The sequence below is a fragment of the Leptinotarsa decemlineata genome, unplaced genomic scaffold (genome assembly GCF_025532065.1).
Source record: "Leptinotarsa decemlineata unplaced genomic scaffold, Ldec_3_MD MMD2_tig00000133_RagTag_RagTag, whole genome shotgun sequence".
Lineage (NCBI taxonomy): Eukaryota > Metazoa > Arthropoda > Insecta > Coleoptera > Chrysomelidae > Leptinotarsa > Leptinotarsa decemlineata.
The window spans coordinates 3,314,085-3,336,130 of NW_027412542.1; the positions used below are offsets into that span (position 1 = coordinate 3,314,085).

At 34.2% G+C, this 22,046-nt stretch overlaps 1 protein-coding gene across 7 annotated transcripts in view; it reads left to right on the forward strand.

The window, feature by feature from the left end:
• Window positions 1–22,046, forward strand: part of Pkcdelta (Protein kinase C delta) — a 143,470-nt gene that overhangs the window by 93,494 nt on the left and 27,930 nt on the right. For all 7 annotated transcript variants that reach the window (XM_074172584.1, XM_074172586.1, XM_074172585.1 and 4 more), the window contains one exon: window positions 21,563–21,789. In XM_074172584.1, coding sequence (XP_074028685.1) covers window positions 21,563–21,789 — 227 coding nt within the window. The remainder of the gene's footprint in view (window positions 1–21,562; window positions 21,790–22,046) is intronic.

Consider the following 22,046-nt stretch of genomic DNA (forward strand, 5'->3'; position numbering starts at 1 on the left):
TTTATTCGTGTTTTTCCAAAATCTTGCTAGCGTTAATTTTTGGTAGGCCTGTTGATATTTTCAAATTTCGCGTTGACGTATTGACTTTTTTCATTGAACATAATGCAGGCACTGATTTATAGTAATTAACACGATACTTCAATTATTATTCTGATCGTCTGTAGATTTACTCCCTCTCGGTGGGCAATTTATTTGATTATTAGTCCAATCTTCACTCAATTACGTTGTCAAAATAAATAAAATGTTCTGACGTTCATAAGCGTCGGAAACAGACATTTCTAAATATAAAATTGTATATGTGAAGTTTCAATATCGACATATTCGTGAACCTAATATCCGTTATTACCAATTGATACCATAATATTTTAAAAATCACTTCTTTCGTTCTGGATGGGTTTTTTTTTAATTTTCAAGTTGAGACGATGATATTCCCCCTTATGTAGACTCCATCTATGGGATCGATAGACGACTCAATCTATGGATGTCAAAGATAAACGAAGCTCCCCAACACAGTCAGTTTCAAAGCTTAGACATCGACCATCAAAAAGATTCGTTCTTCGTCTTTTTTAAGTGGATGAGGTGACGACATCTTACCTTTCGACATGAGGTCGACAGAAGTTTCCTTCAAGTTTTTAAGTGTCGCAATAAATGGATTTTCAGCAGAAAAGTGACAAGGTTTTGGCAATTTTCTATTTATTAGATGGAAGGTGAAAATTGTTCTTAGTACTAGGGCCAAAAATATTAAACAAAGTACTAACATTAAGTATTTTTTGTGTCATAAAATACAAAATTAAACACAAAAGGACCAAGAATTTAATATTGTAACCTCTTTGGAATTATATAGATTTGTTTATTTGCTAATTGCCAATGAAGCACGATATCACTATGGTAGTTCATCATTTGATAATCGAGACTAACTGTCCTGGTTGAACATCAAATAGCAAGCGAGGGGTGAACCAATACAAGTCTCATCTGAACTCAATGTGGCCAACTGTACACTGTTGCCAACCCAACGCACCTGTTAAAAACGGTTTTTCAGTTAACCAGCTGTCGCCTCCCTACGAACGACAACTTCCAAAAGTCTAAACTGGTTCGAACTAAGGACTAACGAGATCTTGAATTTTAATGTGTGATTCCTAACACGGGTTGGACGATAGGAAGTGAAAATCGATCGTCCGAACTTGTGGTTCGAACCACCGGTTCACACAGCGGTTGATTGAGTGAGTGAAGCAAACCATCCACGTTAACCCACCAGGCTACCGTCCCACTTACAAAATGATATCAACCAAGCCCACAAAACAGGTAAAAACATATGATACAGACAAACTGACAGGATTGAAATTTATTATTTCATTTATGTTCCTCAGTGATTTGTTGTGATGTACCCCCTTTAAATTATTTTTTAGGCAAGGTACTTGGGTGGTCCAGTAGCCAAGATCTTATTGACGAGACAAGCGTAGAGAACAAAATGCGTTTCATTCAATTTGAAAAGTTGCAATTCCCTAATATGGAGAGTGATACATGCTTGAGGAGGAAACGTTTTTATAAATCGAATGTATTGATTTTGCACCTTTTGTACGAAGGAGAATAGTTTTTTGGTGCCCGAGTAGGTTGTCTTTGCTTACTTTTTGTTTGAGAATGATATATATGTGGCTGAATTGACGGATATTTGATAAGAATAAATAACGTAATATTGAAGGTGAAAAAATCCCAAAAAGGTCTATGAACACTCTATTTCTTTCAGAAAAAACTTTCGTTCACTTTATCGTTATATTTCTATGGAACAGTTCACAAATAAGGAACCCGTGTTTCACTATGCAATAACTTCTTCAGAGTTGATAGATGTACGTAGGATGAAAAACAAAAAAATAGCAGATGCCTGGAAAAAAAGAATTATTGATGGAGTGGATTTCTAGATCTTTCATATATGGTCGTAAATCCAAAATTGGCGTTCTTTGAATTGCTTACCAAAGTCATTACGTTCTCATATTTCGACTAAATTAATGAATGTGAAGTTATAAATTGTTCTTAGAAGTGCTCTACGAATGCGCGAGATCTTTCAATATATCAAAGTCTCGGTGAAAAATGATTTATGTGAACACAGGAAATATTAAAGGTGGTTTTTCCTTGATGTAATCATAAACACTGAAAATAAAGCAGTTCGCCAAAATTGAATCCAGATTTATGATGGAATATATAAACTGTCAGCTATAAAATTATATGTTCATTGAACAAACTATTTGCAGACACTAATTAATGGATGATATATTTTTTTCTTACACGGGTAGTGATATTTATTGTATGTCAAAGAAAGATATAACGTAAATATCCAATGAGTCCAGGAATTTTTTTCCTCAAGTTGACTATGACTTTTCTGATTTCCGTTGATTCTTCAGCAAGACAAACACAGGGAAACTTTGCACAAAATAACCATTCGATTCATGGCAAGTGCCTGGGATACTGAAAATTTTCATCTTTAAATATTTCTTCATTTTCTGTTGGTAATATTATGGAATGCAAATCCATATTTTTCTGGGAAACGGATTATGGAAACATAAGTGTATTCTTATAGTACGAGTGTAGAAGACAATCTTTATGATCATTTGTATATGATTCACAAATAGTTTCTATAATCAACTCACCACAGTCGGTTTTCTGGGAGAGGCATCACCCACTATTCCCACACTAGGTCTAGTCAGGCGAATTTTGAAACAACTCAATATCAGTAAGGCGTCTGGTCCTGATGAAGTGCCCGTCATCGCACTTAAGAAGTAAGCGAATGAACTCGCACCAATATTTTGCAGACTTTTGAACTTGTCTGACAAGAAAGGGGTGTTTTCTTTCTGGTTGGGAGATTGCTCGCGTTTAGCCTATTCCCAAAAAGGGGCAAGAAAAATCTTTCAAATAACTATAGACTAGTCGCTTTGCTATTAGTGATATCAAAAATCGTAGAGTCGTCCGTAAACCACCATATCCTTAAATTTTCGTAAAGCTTCAACATCTTGAGCGATCAGCAATATGGCTTTCGGAAACAAAGGTCAACAGGCGACCTTCTATCGTATGTCACCCACATTTAGAATAACGCAATCAAGAAACATGGAGAGTCAAGAACTTGCGTTTGATATTTCTAAGGCCTTCGACCGTGTGTGGCAGGAGGGTTTGCTGGCTAAACTTCGATGTTATGGCTTATCGGATCATTTTTGTGTATGGCTCTTCAGCTTTCTAAAAGTACGTTTCCTGCAAGTGGCCGTCGATGGATATCTCTAGAATACTTTCACCACCAACGCTGGTGTACCCCAGGGATCCATATTGTCCCCAACTCTCTTTTTATTGTATATCAACGATATACCAAGAATCTAGTTTGCTTTGCCGACGGATTCCATGACATCGGCTTAAGATACACATCTTCACCGGTAGCAGGAGGTTGTATATCTTAATGAGGATCTAGAAGTGATCGAATTGGGGTGAAAGTAACAATAATAATAATATTTTTATTCGTCTTGAGAAACACAAGGTTTGTAGACATGTCAAAACAAATGGCGCGATCAAAATCAAGCTATATACATCTTAAGATTCCACAATCAATGGTGGTTATGAATTGATAAAAGAAAAATACGAAGACATACTCATTAAAACAAATTACATTACATGATGGAATTTGAGAATTAGACGGTAATCACAAGGTTGAAAAAATTATATCAAGATCATCAAGTATATCAAGATCGTTAAGAAGATCAGTACAAACATTTGATTTAAATTACAATACACATACATATCAGTCAACTGGAAACATACCTATTATTCAGGTGTCCACATTGAAGGGATCTCTATTCAATTGGACACTTTCATGAAATTCATTGATATCATACAGAGGCTTTTCAGTTAAGAAAAACCTCAGAAAGTACTTAAATCTATTGAATGACAAATTGCGAAAGTCTAGTGGCAGAGTATTATATAGCTTAAGGCCAATATTGGCCTTTTTTTCTAGTATCATTGGCCTTTATTTCTAGTATCATGATGGTGTATATCTGTACGATAGGTATATTTATTTAAATATAATGTAGTAGGTTTCATAAATAATGACTGAATACAGTGTCATTATTTTGAGATTTTTAAATATTGGACGGCAAGTTTCATCCCATCTGGTAGAAGTTATAACTCTTACAGCAGGATAAACACTTTTTCCAAATACCTTAGAACTGAGTGAAAAAGAGAATGATATGTAGTGAGGGCTGCGTTCTAGTTCACAGATTTTTCATTCACTCTAATTGCGTATGTTGACCTTCTCAGCCTGGTACATATGTTATTTATATGTTCTACCCATGATAAATGTGTGACAATATAAACCTCTAAAAATTTAACTACAGTTTTATCAGCTTGATTTGAGTTTCTTGTTTCAAAAGTTAGTACTTCTGTTTTTTGTTCATTCAAAATCAGTTCATTTGATCCAAACCAAGATTGTGCTTTGTCTAGGATACATTTATTGTCAAATGCATCTTTCATGTAATTTATGAGAGAGTTGATTGCATCAGAGGTTGATTTACCTTTTCTAAAGCCAAACTGATGTGAACTCAAAATATCATTGACTTCTAAAAATTCAACAAGTTGTGTATAAATGGCATATCCAATTATCTTCGAGAAAGATGGTAAAATGGAAATTTTTCGGAAGTTTTTCGCTTCTGAGCAATCATTTTTTTGTGAATGGGAAGTACTTTTCCGATTTTCAGCTCTAGTGGAAAATAACTCTTAGTATGAAGCATGCATTGACTATGTTCGCTAAGGGATCAGTTATGTATTGAGCACATTTAGAAATGTCCAATTGTGATTGAGAATCAGCTCATACATGAGCGAACTAAAACAAAATTATGGTGTAAATACAAAAGAAACGGAGACATTCACGCTTTTCACGAATTCAAACGTCTTAGGGCAGAAATCAAAGCAGCCATTAGAATAGCTTATAAAAAATTCATTCAGAAAACTGAGAGCGATATTATCCATAACCCCAATAAGTTTTGGTCATTCATTAACAAGTCACAACATACGAATGGAATCGGAGATGAAATGTTACATGAAGGCAAGCTAATCGATAATCCCTCAGATATTCTTGATGGTTTTGCAGATTTCTTCAGTGGTTTTAACATAGTGTCAACATCAAGTGACCATGCGACAACAGAAGTGATATTCCCAGCTTGGTAATCGAAAACTTTAGTATTGAAGATGTTTATCATACCTTAAAAAAATCAAAGCCTTAATTTACTGCGGGACCTGATCATATTCCAGCATTCATCATTAAAGATTGTGCCTTAGCTCTGGCTGAACCACTAACAATTCTAATTAATATATGCCTGAAAACATCAACTGTACCATCAATATGGAAAATGTCGAAAGTCTGCCCAATTTTCAAAAAAGGAGATAAAAGTGAGATAAAAAATTACAGACCAATCTCTATTATATGCAATTTTTGTAAAGTGTTTGAGATGCTTCTTGAGAAGACAATCTATCGTCATGTCAGCAACATTATTAGCCCCAATCAACATGGTTTCATGAAAGGAAGTTCAACCACCACGAATCTTGTAACAATCACTGAATGTATTGCAGAGGGTATTGATTGTCAGTCTCAGACTGATGTCATCTACACTGATTTTTCTAAAGCGTTCGACAGACTTGACCATAATATCCTGCTCAACAAGCTTTCGACTTTTGGGTTATCCATAGACTTAATCACCCTCTTCAAATCGTATTTTTATAACCGTAAGCAGTACGTCCAACTCAATGGCCTCAAGTCTATCGAATATATAGCCACATAGAAAAGTATGATTGTATATGTATGAAGTATATAGAAAAATATGATTTTATTTCAAATAGACAATTTGGGTTCCGAGATGGTAAATCTACGGAAGATGCAATCCACTTAGTTACAACCAAAATCTATGAAGAGTTGGATAAAAGCCATCCATCCCTATGTGTTTTTTTAGATCTTGCAAAAGCTTTCGACACGGTCAATCATACGCAGTTGTTAGAAGTATTGCAAGATCTAGGATTTAGAGGAAAACCTTTTGAATTACTGAAAACTTACCTTCTAAATAGAAAACAATGTGTTAGAATAAACGAAACATTGAGTAAAAAATTAAAAATAAGATGTGGAGTACCACAAGGAACCGTACTCGGTCCAATACTTTTTATAATTTACATAAACTCTATACTCACCTTCAATAGCTTAGGTACGGTTTCCAGTTTCGCAGACGACACTGTCGTTATGTATGAGGATGATACTTGGGACGGGTTGAAAGAAAAAGCAGAAAAAGATATGGCAAATTTAATTAAATGTTTTGGACAAAAAGTACTTTCAATAAACTATGAAAAAACCTGTTTCGTTCCATTTTCTTGTTACGTCAGTGGCCTCCCGGACTACGATAAGTTACAAATTGATATAAGCTCGGATGAAACTATTACGATTGAAAGAGCCAATAATGCGAAATATCTGGGCATAATAGTGGATTGTCATCTTAGATGGGATAAACACCTGGTGCAAGTCTGTAAAACTCTACGTTCTCTCCTATACAGGTTCAAATTCTTTCAGCAAATACTGGATTTCAAATATCTCAAAATTCTTTATCAATCATTAGTGGAAACACGACTTACTTACGGTATTCTAGCTTGGGGGGCAGCAACGAATGCTCACTTGCAGAATCTTGAAGTAATACAAAAAAGATTTTTGAAAATTATATCATCCAAACCAATGAGGTATTCCTCCGACCTACTATTTGCAGAAACGGAAGTCTTTGATTTGCGTCAGCTTTATTACTATAAAATTGTGATAAGACAATTCAAAAACAGATTTAATCTCCCACTCATCAGCCATAACTACGAAACTCGTCTGAAAGCGAATAATTCTCTGAAAACGAAACCAGTCAGAAAGAAAATAGGACAGAGAAATCATTCTTTTTTATCTAGTAAATTTTATAACTTTTTGCCGACGGAAAACAAAGAAGTCTCAAACATATACTCCTTCAAAAAAAAGACTAAACATTATATTCTTTCTTTAGAACGTAAGGCTATCCATTCATTGTTTGAATATTAGAATATTCCATATATTTTATTTTGTTGATTATTGATGTTCGTTACCTATGTTATGATATTTATGTTTCAATAATTGTGTGTAAGGCTCATTAGCCTAATTTTATTAAATTGACTACAATTTTATTATGTCACAAACATTTTAGTGAATTATACATGATTTTATACATATAACTCTCATATAGAAATGCAACTGAGCCCTATTTTGAAGTGTACTAATTATTGTCAATATTTGGAATAAGTAAATCACCCACGCACAGGCACTGCCTTAGTGGATACTTGTTTATTTGAAATATCTCTGAATGAAAGTGCACTATTATTATATTATTGTATTTTATTTTAAGAAACTTATTATTATTTTGAGAATTTATTGAGAATAAACTTATTATTATTATTATTATATTATTATTATCTGGTGTACCACAAGGATCAAATCTAGGACCCCTACTATTCAATATGTTCATTAATGATATCGGAGCTGAGATTGATGTCAGTTTCCTTTCATACGCAGATGACTTGAAACTCTATTACAATATAACATGTTCTAATGATTACGAACGTCTTGCCCTGAATTTAAATCGCGTTGCTACATGGTGTCGAAAGAATAATCTCTCAACATATCCAAGTGTAATGTAATGTCTTACTCACTGAAAACCAACCTGAATTTACACAACTACGTCATAAACAATCAAGTTCTGGAGCGTCCTGGCACACTCATTGATCTAAGTGTTACTTTTGATTCATCCCTCTCTTTCAATAAACATATTGACACTACTCTAACAGCAGCTTATCGCATGTATGGATTCTTAGTTAGAAATACAAAAGACTTCGAAAAAGCTTCAACATTGAAATTACTTTATTTCACTTTTGTTCTATCTAGGCTGGAATATACATCAGTCGTGTGGAGTCCCTACTATCAGGTTCATATAAATCAACTAGAAGCCCTACAAAGGCGCTTCCTGAAATATATGTCCTTTAAACTTGAAGACACATATCCTACTGTAGGAATACCCTATTATGAATTGCTTGTAACTCACAATTTTTGTAGTCTCGAGGTAAGGAGTAAATATTATTCATTTTTTTTTATTCAAGGTCATAAACAATATCATCACCTGCTCTTAACCATTACATATGTTGAATTTTTGGGTTCCTAGACGGTCATCTAGGAATAGGAATCTCAAAACTCCGCGTACAAATGTAATGAAAAAATCTCCAATTTATACAATATGCGATACCTCTAATTCTGTTAGTTTAGATATATTCAACTGCCAGATTATACAAATCAAAAGACATTTCTCAGCTGACTGACAGTTTTGTTTTCATTTTTTTCTATATAGATTCACAAATTATATTATGTAAGTACATATTTGTAAATGCCACTGTTACTCCCTATTCAGTAATTGGGTTCATCCTGTAGAATAGTGTATGAAATGAATAAATAAATAAATAAATAAATATTCCTTGGCCAAAAATTGGTGTCGTATATTTGCTGCTGTAGTTGTGGTTCAACTCCTATCATGTAACCAGGTTCAATTAAATGCTACAAAAACCCAGGCATCGGTTTTCTCCAAAAAGATAAATGACTCCGACCCGGATATAATAATGTCAGGCCAGACAATTTCGCTATCTGCTTCGATAAGTTTGTTGGGGGTTAAAATGGATACCAATATGTCTTTACATAATCATGTCGCTTGAAAGCTTATTGAAACATTGTTCCGAACCAGTAAACTGTACAAACCCCAGAAACTTTTGATGATTTACAAAGCTCAGATCAGACTTTCATTGGAGTATTGTTCTCATGTATGCAGCTTCGCCCTTAAGCATACCCTAAGCTGCTGTATTCAATCCAGAAATGAGCCGTCAGCCTGATTGGAGACGTGAACATGACTTTCAACCTTGATAGTCTAGTTGGAGACTTGTTTCTCTTCTATATATTCTTTCACGGAAAGTGTTCAAGTGACTTGACACATTTGATTCCACCAAGAGTGGTACAAATCAGAAATACGCGACGGACTGTGACTGTTCATCGTGTTGAGATTCAACTCAGTACACCTCGAACGTCACTGTTTGAGAATTCTTTCATTTGGAGAACTGCGTTTATGTAGAATACACTTCCTGAGAAGGTTTTTTTCAAATGGATTTAATCTCCAGCGATTCAGATCCAATGTGAATCGATACTTCCGCACAGGCAATGCTCTCAGAGCTACTTAAGGATTTTCCTGTAGTACTTGTGTTTTATCTTTGAAAAAAACAAACGTAATTGTTCAGCATACTATTTTGATGCATTTCCATGCGATATTTTTCGAAAAAGATCATTTACGAAAAGCTTTGCAAGGATTCGACTTTGAGTCAGTGACAATAAAATCAAAGGCCTTGAAGAGATAACTCCATATTTTAAACTAAATATCAAAGCGGAAACGTGGTCAATCGCCACTTCTTGAATTTATATGTATTGATAAAGTGCCAGAAAATGAAAATATGTTTCTTTTAGACACACTTCTCATTACTTTGTCTTTCAAAAAGAAGCGGCCATGCATCATACGCCTGAAATTTAGCGGATGAAATGATGCTTCTCTTTTATTTTACGTGAGTTCCGTAAACAAGAAAAACGATGTTACTTTCTCAACTGAGAAAAGCAATATTTCAGACTTCACGTTAACCGGAGACTGAAATAATAATGTTTGATAAACACAAATTTATATTCGTTAGATGGTTACCCCATTGATGAAGCCAGGATAAAATGCGGGAAAGAGTGGTTTCACAGTGCGTTAATATTTTTGGAACAAACAAATTCAATTGCCAGTGAAGATCTCCTAATTGGCACTGATAATTACTTTCTCAACGTTTAGTTCCTAATGAAAAATAACCTTTTTACAGTCGTATACTTTTTTCAAAAAAATTATTCATTTTCAGAATTTTATCAATATCAATGTTGTACATTGTTATACCTGTTATATAAAATTGAAGAATATGTTCACCTAATTCAGATTCAGATTCTCAAACAGAAATGGACACTTCAGTGTCGCAATTTTCCGGGTTATGAAACCGTCGATTTTTGAAATTTCTTCCTGACGTTCTTCTGGCGCGAGTGGAAGCTTCTTCAGAGGTTTATACATCCCTAGTTTTCATCTCCGATGACTGGATATTACGGCTGCGTAAAGCCTATTTATGTTGACTCAGCTAGTTTGGTGTGCTTATACCTGTATCTGGATTAAGTAAATTGTCAATAAAATTCGTCGTCATGCTGTTTGCTATTCTTGAACTCCTTAGGCTGGGATTTCTTATTCGGTTGAGGTTCACAGCTTTTTCTTCCCTGTTGCAATTACCCGTGTGTTTGTGGATCTGTATTGTCTCCTATACCAGTCGGCTATGGTATACCTGGTTGGGGGCTATGATATTCGTGTTTTCAAACAGAATCCTGTAGTTTCCTCCACTGAGTGTTCTATGTACCTTGTCCCTATTAATTTTTTAGTGTTTCCGATGTACCGTGTTAGGAATCACACCGTGTTTGGAATCACACGTTAACAGGTAAGACCTCGTTAGTCCTTAGCTCGTACAAGTTTCTCAACTTCTGAGAGTTGTCGTTCGTATGAAGGCGGTAGCTGATTAACGGAAAAACAGATTTTAAACAGATTTTTTAAACCTTTCCACGAGTGCACGGTATGCGATATACCCCCGCTGCTGATAGTGGGTTTTTTGTCCTTAGCCGACCTGGAACTTTGTTGTATATTCTTGGCGGGTTTGAGAATCATTTTAGTGTTGTGTTTTTCCAGGAGTTTTCTAATTATGTCTGTGACCATAGGGATATTTTGTAGTTATGCACGTGCAATCATCAGACCTTCCTCCCCGTTTTGAACCATGGAATTCTTCGGTTCAATGACCTTGTTGATCTAGTATCCATTCAATTTCAAGGTCACTTGGAGACTCAATCAATGTACAGGTATTAGCATACCAAACTACCTAAGTCAACATCAATACGCTTTGTCAAAAAAATTGACAAATAATAGGGTTAGAGCATTTGACTCGACTTGTGTCTTTATTGTACCTCGAATAGTTTATGAGTTATAAAGATTTAAAAGTTATATAAAATAGATTTAGATGGTATTTTAGTAGACAATTTAGAAAAAATTTGATAAATAATTACGTTTGAGTATTTATTTAAAATCTTATTTGTTTATTACTGAAAGGGTAACAACAAGTATCTTTTTCCTATCTCCATTAGTTTATGAGTTATCCTAATAACAATGATTGAGAACCATGAGGAGTTGCCAAACGCAAAAATTGAAAAACATTAAAATATTTGTAAAAAAGAGAAGAATTTCTTAAACAAAAAGTGACACATAGTTGTTTTTGTTTTCATTGGTAGATAGTAAAAAAATATACCTATCATGAAAATCAATTTGTTTGAAACAAATTGTTTAATAAATAAATGAAGAATGTAAATTGAAAAAAAGTTTTTTTCAGAATATCAAAGAGAAATAGAAATTATGATTGGAAAAAATCGTTCCTTAATATTCATATTTAGTAGCAAAAAAAAAATGTCAATCAAAAAATGCGTTTTCAAGCAATAAAAATATTTTTTTAAGCAACGATTCTGTTTTTAAAATCATAATAGAGCTGAAAATTATGAAAAATCATTTTCATGTAACTTCAAATAATAAGAATACGAATAAACTTCAATATTAAAAAAAAAGTTTTTTCTTCAAATGAATTTTTCACTTTTTGACGTCTTTTATCATAAATAACGAAGTGGAAAATCAAAATTTCTTAATTTTTCTAACGGAAATATTTTTTGAAAGCTTTCAAGAAAAACTCCAATAATTTAAAATGATCTGAGGTTTTTAGTTTGAAAATTATCAGGGTTTTTATGTAAATTCAAAACTTGTAAAAATTAGTTAATTAACTAAAGTATATCTAATGAATTAATCACGGGAAATGTTTTTTCCATGTATTTTTGTCGAGTTTCTAGAAAGTATCTGAATTTTTTTCTTCCTAATAATGATATTTAATGGGTTAAAATAATTTTTATTGTTCCGTCCGTATTGGTCAGTGCCTGCGGGACGCGCATCGCCGGCTTTCACCGCTATTTTTGCTTCTAAATTAAAATTATAAATATTGGTGGTAGAGTTTCGGAGATTAGGAAATTTCTTTCTCTTTGAGGATCTTTTTTCAAATTTCGGGTATCTTCAATATTTTTCGAGATATTTGCAAAAAACCAAACCCCCCTTTTTTATTGAATTGTTTATACCTTTTGCAAACTTTTTGAGCCTCTCTTGAAATTTTTCAAAAAGTTGCTAGAGGTCATTCCGAATCGAATGAGCCCTGGATTGTAATTTTCGGTGCCCTTGGACACAAGTTCCAAAAAAGGATCTTGTGACCCAGACTATTAAGCAGCGGTAATATCCAGTCATTGTAGATGAAAACTCAGGATATATAAACGTCTGAAGTAGCAACTCGTGCCAGCGAAACGTCAGGCAAAAATTTAAAAAATTGACGGCCTTCAAACCCGAAAATAGTGACAATGAAAGCTGCAAAAAACTCAACCATTTTGTCAAAAATTAAGTTCGATAATACGATAGGACGATTTGTTTACCCTTCTAATTCAGTTTCGATAAATGAGTTATTTGAGTTTGAATAGGAGGAATTCATATTTTAAACTGTTATTCAGTAAATCACCTGAACGAATACATATCAGAGACTATCAGTCACAACCCTGTGAAACGTAATGAACTTCGATTTCTTTCATATATGCCAGAAACTCTTGAATCACTTAATAATTCAGAAGGATCTTTTTATTATAATTCCCAAAGGAATATTGAAAGTACTTCAAATTGAGAGCACTCTGCGAAACTACTGAAAAGTATAATGTTGTACATGACATGTCATGTGAAACAAAGTCTAAATTGGACAGACTTCAAGGGTCTTAAGATACTTTGACAAACATATTTTATTTTGTGCATTATGAATGCAATGGAACATACAATGAATTTCAAAAATGTTAGTATTTCAGAAGTAAGAAACTAGACATCTTAATATCACCGTTTCAGTCATACCGATTTTTTATTTAGATTCGTTTATGACCGTTATTTATTTTTGATATTTCTGTCGATCCTATAGATGACGTCTACATAGGCAGAGATGTCATCCTTTTCTTGTAATCAGGCTTGAACTTTGAGTACGGTTGATTTCACCAATGCAATTCATGATTCAGCCCAGCACCACTGATAAGACCCTGGTGTATCAAAACAGTTTTAAGATGCTTCTTCTTAAGTTCCAGATGGTGCTCAAAATGTTTATAATTAAGGAATAAGAAATTTTCCGAATCACATGAATCGAATCTTAATCGGTTTCCTTAAAATTTACGTTGGCCGTGAAATATCGATTGTATTCAACGGCGGATCCAGGGGGAATCATGGGGGTCATGACTCCCCTCTCCCATCTTGGGCTAGGTCCAGAACTTAGGTGGACAAATTTTCTGATTGATTCGGCCGTTACTTGATGAAGATTCATAGTCATTTTATAAACTACACCTTTCGATTTGATCTCCACAAACTTTATTTGAGAAATATATCACATGTTTCGCTAACATAGCAGCTTATTGAACAGTGATCACTGTTAAACATAATGTTTTTATATATTTTTTGTCACAATAAAGATTTCATGCAAGTACTTTCAATATTTTATCAATTTATTATAATACATTGTTTGACGGCAAGCTCAATATTCGAGTACGAACGCGTCAAAAAATTTGAATTTTACCGCGCCACCGCCACAGCCGCCACCTTCCATATATTCGTCACATTTCGTATGACACTTGTGAGCGTTTTGTTTCGACTAACGTCTAGCTAACCTCAATCGGAACGACTTAACTTTAGTAATAAATTACTAAGTTGAAGAAACTTCAAAATTCCAATATAAGTAAAAAAAAAATTTATGAATTAGTTTTGTTATTTGAATATAGGTAGGTATTTTTAAGTACAGTACTTACATTCATTATTAATAATGATAATAAATCGGCTTTATTGATAATACAAAAATAACAATACAAAGATATATTTGAAAATGAAAATAGGTTACAGGAAATTCTGGTACTTCTTGGCGAAGTCTAGCTCAAAGCTACTCTAACTCAACCCACAAGCACCATAATGCACGCAAACATACAAAAATAAAAGCAATCAACAGTGATGGTACCACGAAATGAGAACCATGAATAAAATAATAATTTGTGATTACTTTCTGAAGATAGTTGATGAATAATTTAATTTAATTGATCTGTAGTCTAAAAAGCAAAAGTTGACATTACTGACTATCATAAATATAGTTTTTATATTTGTATTTGAATTTCCTGATATTGAATCTCTTCAATTGCTCGGGCAATGAATTATAGAGTATTACAGCACCAAAAAGAAATGTTCCTTAAGTGAATAGTTTCCCACAGAATTCACACAGTTTCAATGACATATAAGCTTGTTTCATTAAATTTTTAACATGACTAGTGAATCTAAGATCAGTGTCGAGCATCACTCCTAAGTTTTTAGCTGTATTGATAGGAGTCAAGATAGTATGGCCTAGTTCTGAACGGAAATTGTTTTCTGCAAATTTACGACTCTTCTGCGATCCAAAGTGCATCATCATTGTTTTATTAGGATTAATCAAATCATGTTCACTTGATAGCCCATTGATCAAATCAAGATCAGTGATTTTGTGCCTCAGCACACTCATCGATTTTAAAGTGCATGTATAATTGCATGTCATCAGCATACGCCTGTATTTTACATTTTTTCATGGACGAGATAATGTCAGTAGTATAAATGATGAACAATAAAGGTCCCAAAATGGAACCCTGTGGTACTCCTGATAGAATATCAGGAGGTAAGGAGTGATGACCATCAACAACATCTTTTTGAGATCGACCAAGTAAATAAGACCAGATGAGAAATAAGGCAGCACCATCAAAACCATAATATTTGAGTTTCATGCAAATCAGCTCATGATTGATGGTATCGAATGCTTTCGAAAAATCTAGTAGAGTGCTAATCATTCCCTTATCAAATCCCTCAACAATGTCTTGTGTAACAGTAACAGTAAAATACCTTCTTTTTATTTGTAACTATCGTTATCAAAGTTAAATTATAACTTCTTGTAACTTGACCACGACTGTGTGACCCCCTCTGGGGCCAAAGCTGGATCTGCCCTTGATTGTATTGTATTCGTTGTCATGCGAAATATGAATGGGCTTTTAAGTGCAAGTTACTACCAATTAAAACAATAGTCAGAAGCAGTGAGGTATTGAAATATTGAATTTGGTATGGACATTGAAAATAGATTGAATCAATCACGTGAAATTAATTCTCCAAAACTTTAATTTCATTTCACCAACGATTTAATGCAATGTTCTACTGTTAGATGCCATTATCGTATAATCTCCGTTACGACGACCAAGAAGGCAAATAATTATGAAATCAGTTTAGGAGTATATGTGTCCTGGAGTAATGAATGTGGTGAATATCCTAATTATCATATTCATTTTTCATAATCATATCAAAAAATTGCCATAAAAAGGGACAGGATTCGTAATTGATGTGCTGCTGAATAGAATAAAATTTCCGTTGCTTATAAAAAATGCGTGATACCAGACGTTGAGTAGGGCAACAATAGCTCAATACATCAAATTAATAAGTACGTCAACATTGAATTCATTCATAATTTGGCATGGTATGAGCTCTGAAAGTATTAAGAAACGATTATTTGGAAAAAATACATATTTTTTTGCTTCAACATAACCAACTCTATGAAGAGTAATTTACGTATTCTATGACAGTACAATACTGTTTAGTTCACAACATTGAACAGCAGTCACACTATTTGTAGTACAAATGGTAGCCTGGTGGATTGCCATGGGTTGTATGCTCGACTCACTCAATCGGCCACTGTGTGAATCGGTAGTTCAAACCGCAAAGCCGGCCAATCGATTTTCACTTCCTATCGTCCAATCTGTGTTAGAAATCACAAGTTAAAAGGTAAGACCTCGTTAGTCTGTAACTCACACAAGTTTCCAATTTTAAGAGTTGTCGTTCGTAGGGGGGCGACAGCTGGGTAATTGAAAAACAGATTTTAACAAATTTTACCAGTTTTACGAATACATCGAGATGATGAATGACTCTTCTGGGTGTGTACTATAGATAGATTTTCTGGTGATTAATTTCTACTGAATTTTTATTCCGTGTTGAAAATGTTCACGTCCTCAGAACGACACATTCTAATATTACATAGAGATGACCGTTTCAAGGTCAATGTGTGAAAATTGTACTGATTACGCAATTATTGAGCTTGTGTGTTTGGATATAATTGGATCATGTGATGTTTGATATTACTTTCAGAATCATTCACTGTGCTTCACAAAATAGTAGATAGTACTTCACGAAATAGAGCAACAACAACATTACAAATCCGACGAAGATATTTTCTAAAATGTTTTCGAAAAATATTCGAACAGGCTCCTTTGAAGCGGACATAGCAATGCCATAAAAGTTGATTGCATCTGTTTATTAATTACCTCACCGTTTCAGTACGTAATTTTTTTACGATTCAGGAAATGGAAGCAAAAATTGGACTCATCGAAACCGAGATAATTGATTTTTCAATTCAAGTCAGACGCATGAACAATTCATTAAACATTATTTTTCTATGGTGAAATATGAACTTTATTACATACTGCTGCCGGGTTAATTTTGGATCTGTGAAAACATCACGTTGAGTAGAAATGAAATAATATTTCTGAATCGAAACACATAGTTGATGAAAGTAGTAAATATGAAAAACCCAAACATTGCTTTGAGTTCGATATGTAGCCACCATTTTTGAAAATTCGTCTATAGCTTTGTTAGTTGACTGAGAGCACGAATCTCTGAGTCCCCAAAATATAAAATTGATTCACTTCCTTTCTGAATATATTGAAAAGGAAGTATGTCAACGAAGTATTTTTTTATCCAATCAACACATATGATGCATTTTTCATTTAATAAATAATTTGAACATACATACTGAGACTACATTGAACCAAACATAAAGCTAGAGGGACTAGAACCTCTGCTAGTCCATGGTGGAAAGATACAAGTATCAGAAAAGGATAAATACTTGGAAGTAACACACGCCTCTACGGAAAAACATAGATTGACCCCAGAATAATAAATAGGTATTTCTTGGTTGGTGGGCAAATATGAATCGAGAGATTTCGATTGACAAAGACACCAGTTGGTGTTAATATGGAACAAGTATATTTTTATAGTTCCATTCAAAGATGATGAAACTTGCTTATTCGGGAATAACTTGATCGATGAAAACCATACCAACAGTAGCGTTGGAGATTCTCTTGAATCTAGTACCTTCACCTCAATATCAATATAATGAATGTATTTTGACATTCCATTTTTCCACTTTTCATTTTATACTGTTTGTAAGACCATCTGAACACTCAGTGGAAAACCAAAGCTTTGAGTTTTCTTCGATAGTTTCTAGAAATATGATTCCGAACAGGTGAGATTTAGTGCATTGAATCCTAGGGTAAGGTCCCAGAACATTTGCCAATCTGATTCATTTATACAGTGGCAATTTATGTTCGATAGTGATTGTGAGTATTTTTGTTAATTCATTCCTATTTAAACTCGTAAACTTTAATTCATATGCTTGAAGTGTCTTCTATCCCATTGTAAATAACTTGTTCTACAGTGGTAAGTGTTAAAAAGGGATTCAGTATTTCTGTAGATGGCGCCTGAATAAGAGCTTTCAATTTCGTAACCCTTTTTAGCACTTTTGATTGGATTTATCTAAAACATCAATACCCGACATTCGCTTTTGCCTCTGCAAATCTAGAACTAGTCATTCCAACTGGGTACCGCTTTCTTGCTTGTATAACCGATCACTGTCTGAAGGTGGAAAATATTCGAAAATCAATATTATAAGGGATCGTTATTAACCCAATATAATTCAAAAAAATTATTTTCTGAATCCCGTTAAACATTGGTTGTAAAAACTAGTCAGTTTCTCTGGATAAAACTTTTGTTAACTATATTATTAAATGTTTTCAGGAATTATAGACAGGAAAATACCTGGGATTTTTTTTTATTGAATAATTTGAGATAACACAAAAGCCAAGTTCACGCGAATGAAGTCACATGATTGCAAAATACAATTTCGATAGGAACTTCACGAAAAAGTGGAGGATAACCAGTCATTTCGTGCTTGGCACGGATACCTGATATACAGATGGATCAAAAGCAGAAAATGGGCCGAAAACTGGAAAATAAATATCAAATGTTAAAGAAGAAAGTAATACAAATCATGAAATTAATTTCAATTCTCAAGAAACATTACATGTTTATGATAGAGAATTTAACATGTTAACTCCAACTGGAATTTCAGGAACTATCGGGATTATAATGCTTCCGCTTCTACCAACAAACAACAAAACTCAATATTGGCGCTCCGGGGCGACTTCATTGATTCCAATGGCGCATTTCCTTCTTCAGCTGCAGCAAAACCCCCGGAAAAACCTGCAGCTCCACATCATCCGAAGATCTTGATCTGCCAATGCCCTCTCTTCCATTGAACAAAATGTAGGGTATCTTCAGAGGCTCCAATGAATTCAAGACAACGCCGAAACACTTATTCAAGTTTAAACCAGTCTGTTTCGTATTTGCCAAATGCGTAATAATGGCCTGATTCAACACCAGAACCACAGTGAACAATGACTGCGTGAAGATTATAATAGTGGTCTGCTAGATTGAAGTGTTCATCTATTTCGAACCTCTTAAGAGTCTGGTGCTTCCATTAGAAGTTGAGTTATGTTTGAAGATCATCAGTGTTATTATTAGTTTGACTGGTGCCTTAGCTGTACTTGTTTTACTATAATAGTCAGTCACTTTGGCGCATGTTTGGCAAAACAGTTGATCATCACCCGTTAAAAGTTTCATTTTCAGATGATTCAACAATAAGTTTTGCACGGACTGGTTATATTAGGAAACGCTAGTTGGAGTTCCAGAAAATAAATAGATTGATGTAGACATCACTACGTGGTAGGATATAATGATGAAAAACCAAAAATGAAACTTTCTTTGTTTTTATCACTTTTATTCGTAACTACCGTTATTGTAGTTTCGTACTATATGGACATTTTCAAACTAATACAATAAAACAAACTGGAGTTTACTGGGCTGGAAAAATCACCTTTCAGCTACCCACCCAATACAATGATCTTCCAGGCAAAAGGTATTGCAATGTTGGTTTCAACAAAATGAGAAGAACAATATAATGGCAAACTGCATATTTGGAGCATCGATGAACCCAAAAGTTATATCGACACTTGTCTGGTTTCGCGAAGAACTGAGGAACGTGATGGATCGAAATTGATTGACTCTTTTGCCAGTATTCTCAAGACTAGGCTGATTAGTGTGCTAGACAAGGATCATCATTCTCATATTAGGGCTAGCTGTGAGTCTACCAAAATTTGTGGTACTAGACTCGAACAGAAAAACCTTCATGAACTTTGATGAAAAGAAAAAGGGAGTTGCTACAAAACGACAGGGACATTTTTCAGAGTTTGAGGCACTGGATCGCAGAATCCCAAGATTTTGAAAAACTCAAATTATATTCAAAATAATATGGCAAACAAGTAACATAATCCTAAACAAGTTGGTATAGAAATGGGTGTAATGAAAAGATGAAAGGAAAAACACAAAAAGCGTCATGAGCTTTGCATCTGACGATGCAAAGCTTTTTGAAGACTTCGAACAAGTTAGACGGCTCCAAAAATTCAAAAAAAGTATATCAAGTTGGCGAGTATACCGAGTATTCATTGTGATAGTTTGGAATTTTTATTTTGGATATCACACTTGGTTCATCATTGAAGTTATTTCAAAATAAAGCACGAATGATAATGTTCGAATGTATTTTATGATTATTACTTCAATAAAGAATATTTTTACTGGCAAAATTAACAGACACAATCCCCAAAATAGATTGCATGCACCCGTCTTTGTTAACAAACTTATACAATACCTTACAAGGAAAAATTTTAAAATAATATTAAAATGTTGCTAACGTCGTCTATTGCCCAACTACTGCATTATCAAATGGAGCGAAATTTATTATTTATATTAGGTAATGGATATAGATAAGTGGAAACATTTATGAAGATTCTTTATACCAATCGAGTAATGTTAATCTATATGGCTCGGCTGCTGTACAAGTAAATGAAGGAGTAACTTTAGTCGCAGCCGAAATAAAGACGGTGTTTATCTAACAAGCGCGAAGTGTATTTACGTTATGAGAACGCAGCTGGGACCAGATGAATCAGAAGTCTAAAAGCAGAAATCTCTTGCACTTGTCACTCGTTCCACGACCAGAATAAAAAATTCATAATGTACATAGGTATAGGCTTACTTTTATTACTTCCTGCTTTTATACTTTTGTAGGCCTAATATATACAAAGCACAGTGGTACACAATACAAACTATGGCCGTAAAAAGTATCTGTCTGTAGAGTGGACAGATGTTTTATGAAACAAATTGTTAGCTCTTGCGGAAGCTGCACACACTCAACTTTCTGCAACATGTTCAGCAATGTGGGGAAAACGCTCAAATCACGTTTTTTACAGCAGCTTCCCGCAGTGACAACTTCTTAATAAACCCTTGTACTTTTTCACTCCAAGCAAGGATATTGGCGTTAATGATTATACAGTACCGGCACTTTTCAATTTGATTTCTTTATTATTTTCATGATTTTGAAAATTACCGGTCGGTCAAAACACTATTTATTGGTAATTGAAGAGAATTGGCTAATTCTTGATGGAAATCCATATTGAAACTCATTAATACAGTTTATTGTATGATTTTCACTATGAAGGGTTTTACAAAAACCGCGACACGTGTTTCGCTATACAATAGCTTTCTTTTCTCTTGTGAATGCTATTGTAAAGTGAAACACGTGTCGCGGTTTTTGTAAAACCCTTTATAGTGAAAATCATACAACAAACTGTATTAATGAGTTTCAATATGGAATTCCATCAAGAATTAGCCAATTCTCTTCAATTACCAATAAATAGTGTTTTGACCGACCGGTAATATTTAAAATCATGAAAATAATAAAGAAATCAAATTGAAAAGTGCCGGTACTGTATAATCAATATTTTAGTGTGTTAGTACATACATTTTTTTAGCGATCAATTGATGCCCTCCTGTTTTTATGTTCTCATCAATCACAAGAGAAAAATTAATGAATGATGATATTCTAATGATAATAAAACTCCTCATATTTTCCCTCAACGAACTCCTTTCAGAACTCAAATTGCTTGTTACTGTTCCATAGCGAGATTACTTATTTTCTCTAGACACCTACATTTCTGTCATTTTCCAACTTTCATTTTAGTTTTCTCTCGTAAGTTTGCCAGGTATGTCCTAATAAAATGTCTTTTCTATCTTTCCCTCAGGATCGCTAGACAGCCGGGACTCGCCTACTACGAATCCTGCTAACAATCCAGCGTTCGCTCTGGACTTCGGAGATATCCCCGAAGAATATTCCCACTCCAGTACTTTCACGGGATTCCAAAGAAGCGGAAGGATAACTCCTCCAGCGACGACGATACCCAGGTTCAGGAAATACTGCATAGACGATTTCAACTTCCTGAAAGTGCTCGGGAAAGGGAGTTTCGGAAAGGTGAGAATTCTGCAAAAAGGGTTTATCGAGAGGAAATGATGTCTCGCTTGCTTGTCGTTTCACATGGATGAGGAGAGAGCTCCGTATTTCTAGAAAATGGATTGATGAAGCAGATCATCTGAATTTGTAATACTCTGTAGAGTTCGTTTGGAGGTGGTTAACAATGTTTTGTGATGTATTTCATTAGTTCGGACTTCCATTGTCTAATTGATTTGAAATCCCTGATGAATCTTTAAGAAATTAAAAAATATTATGTG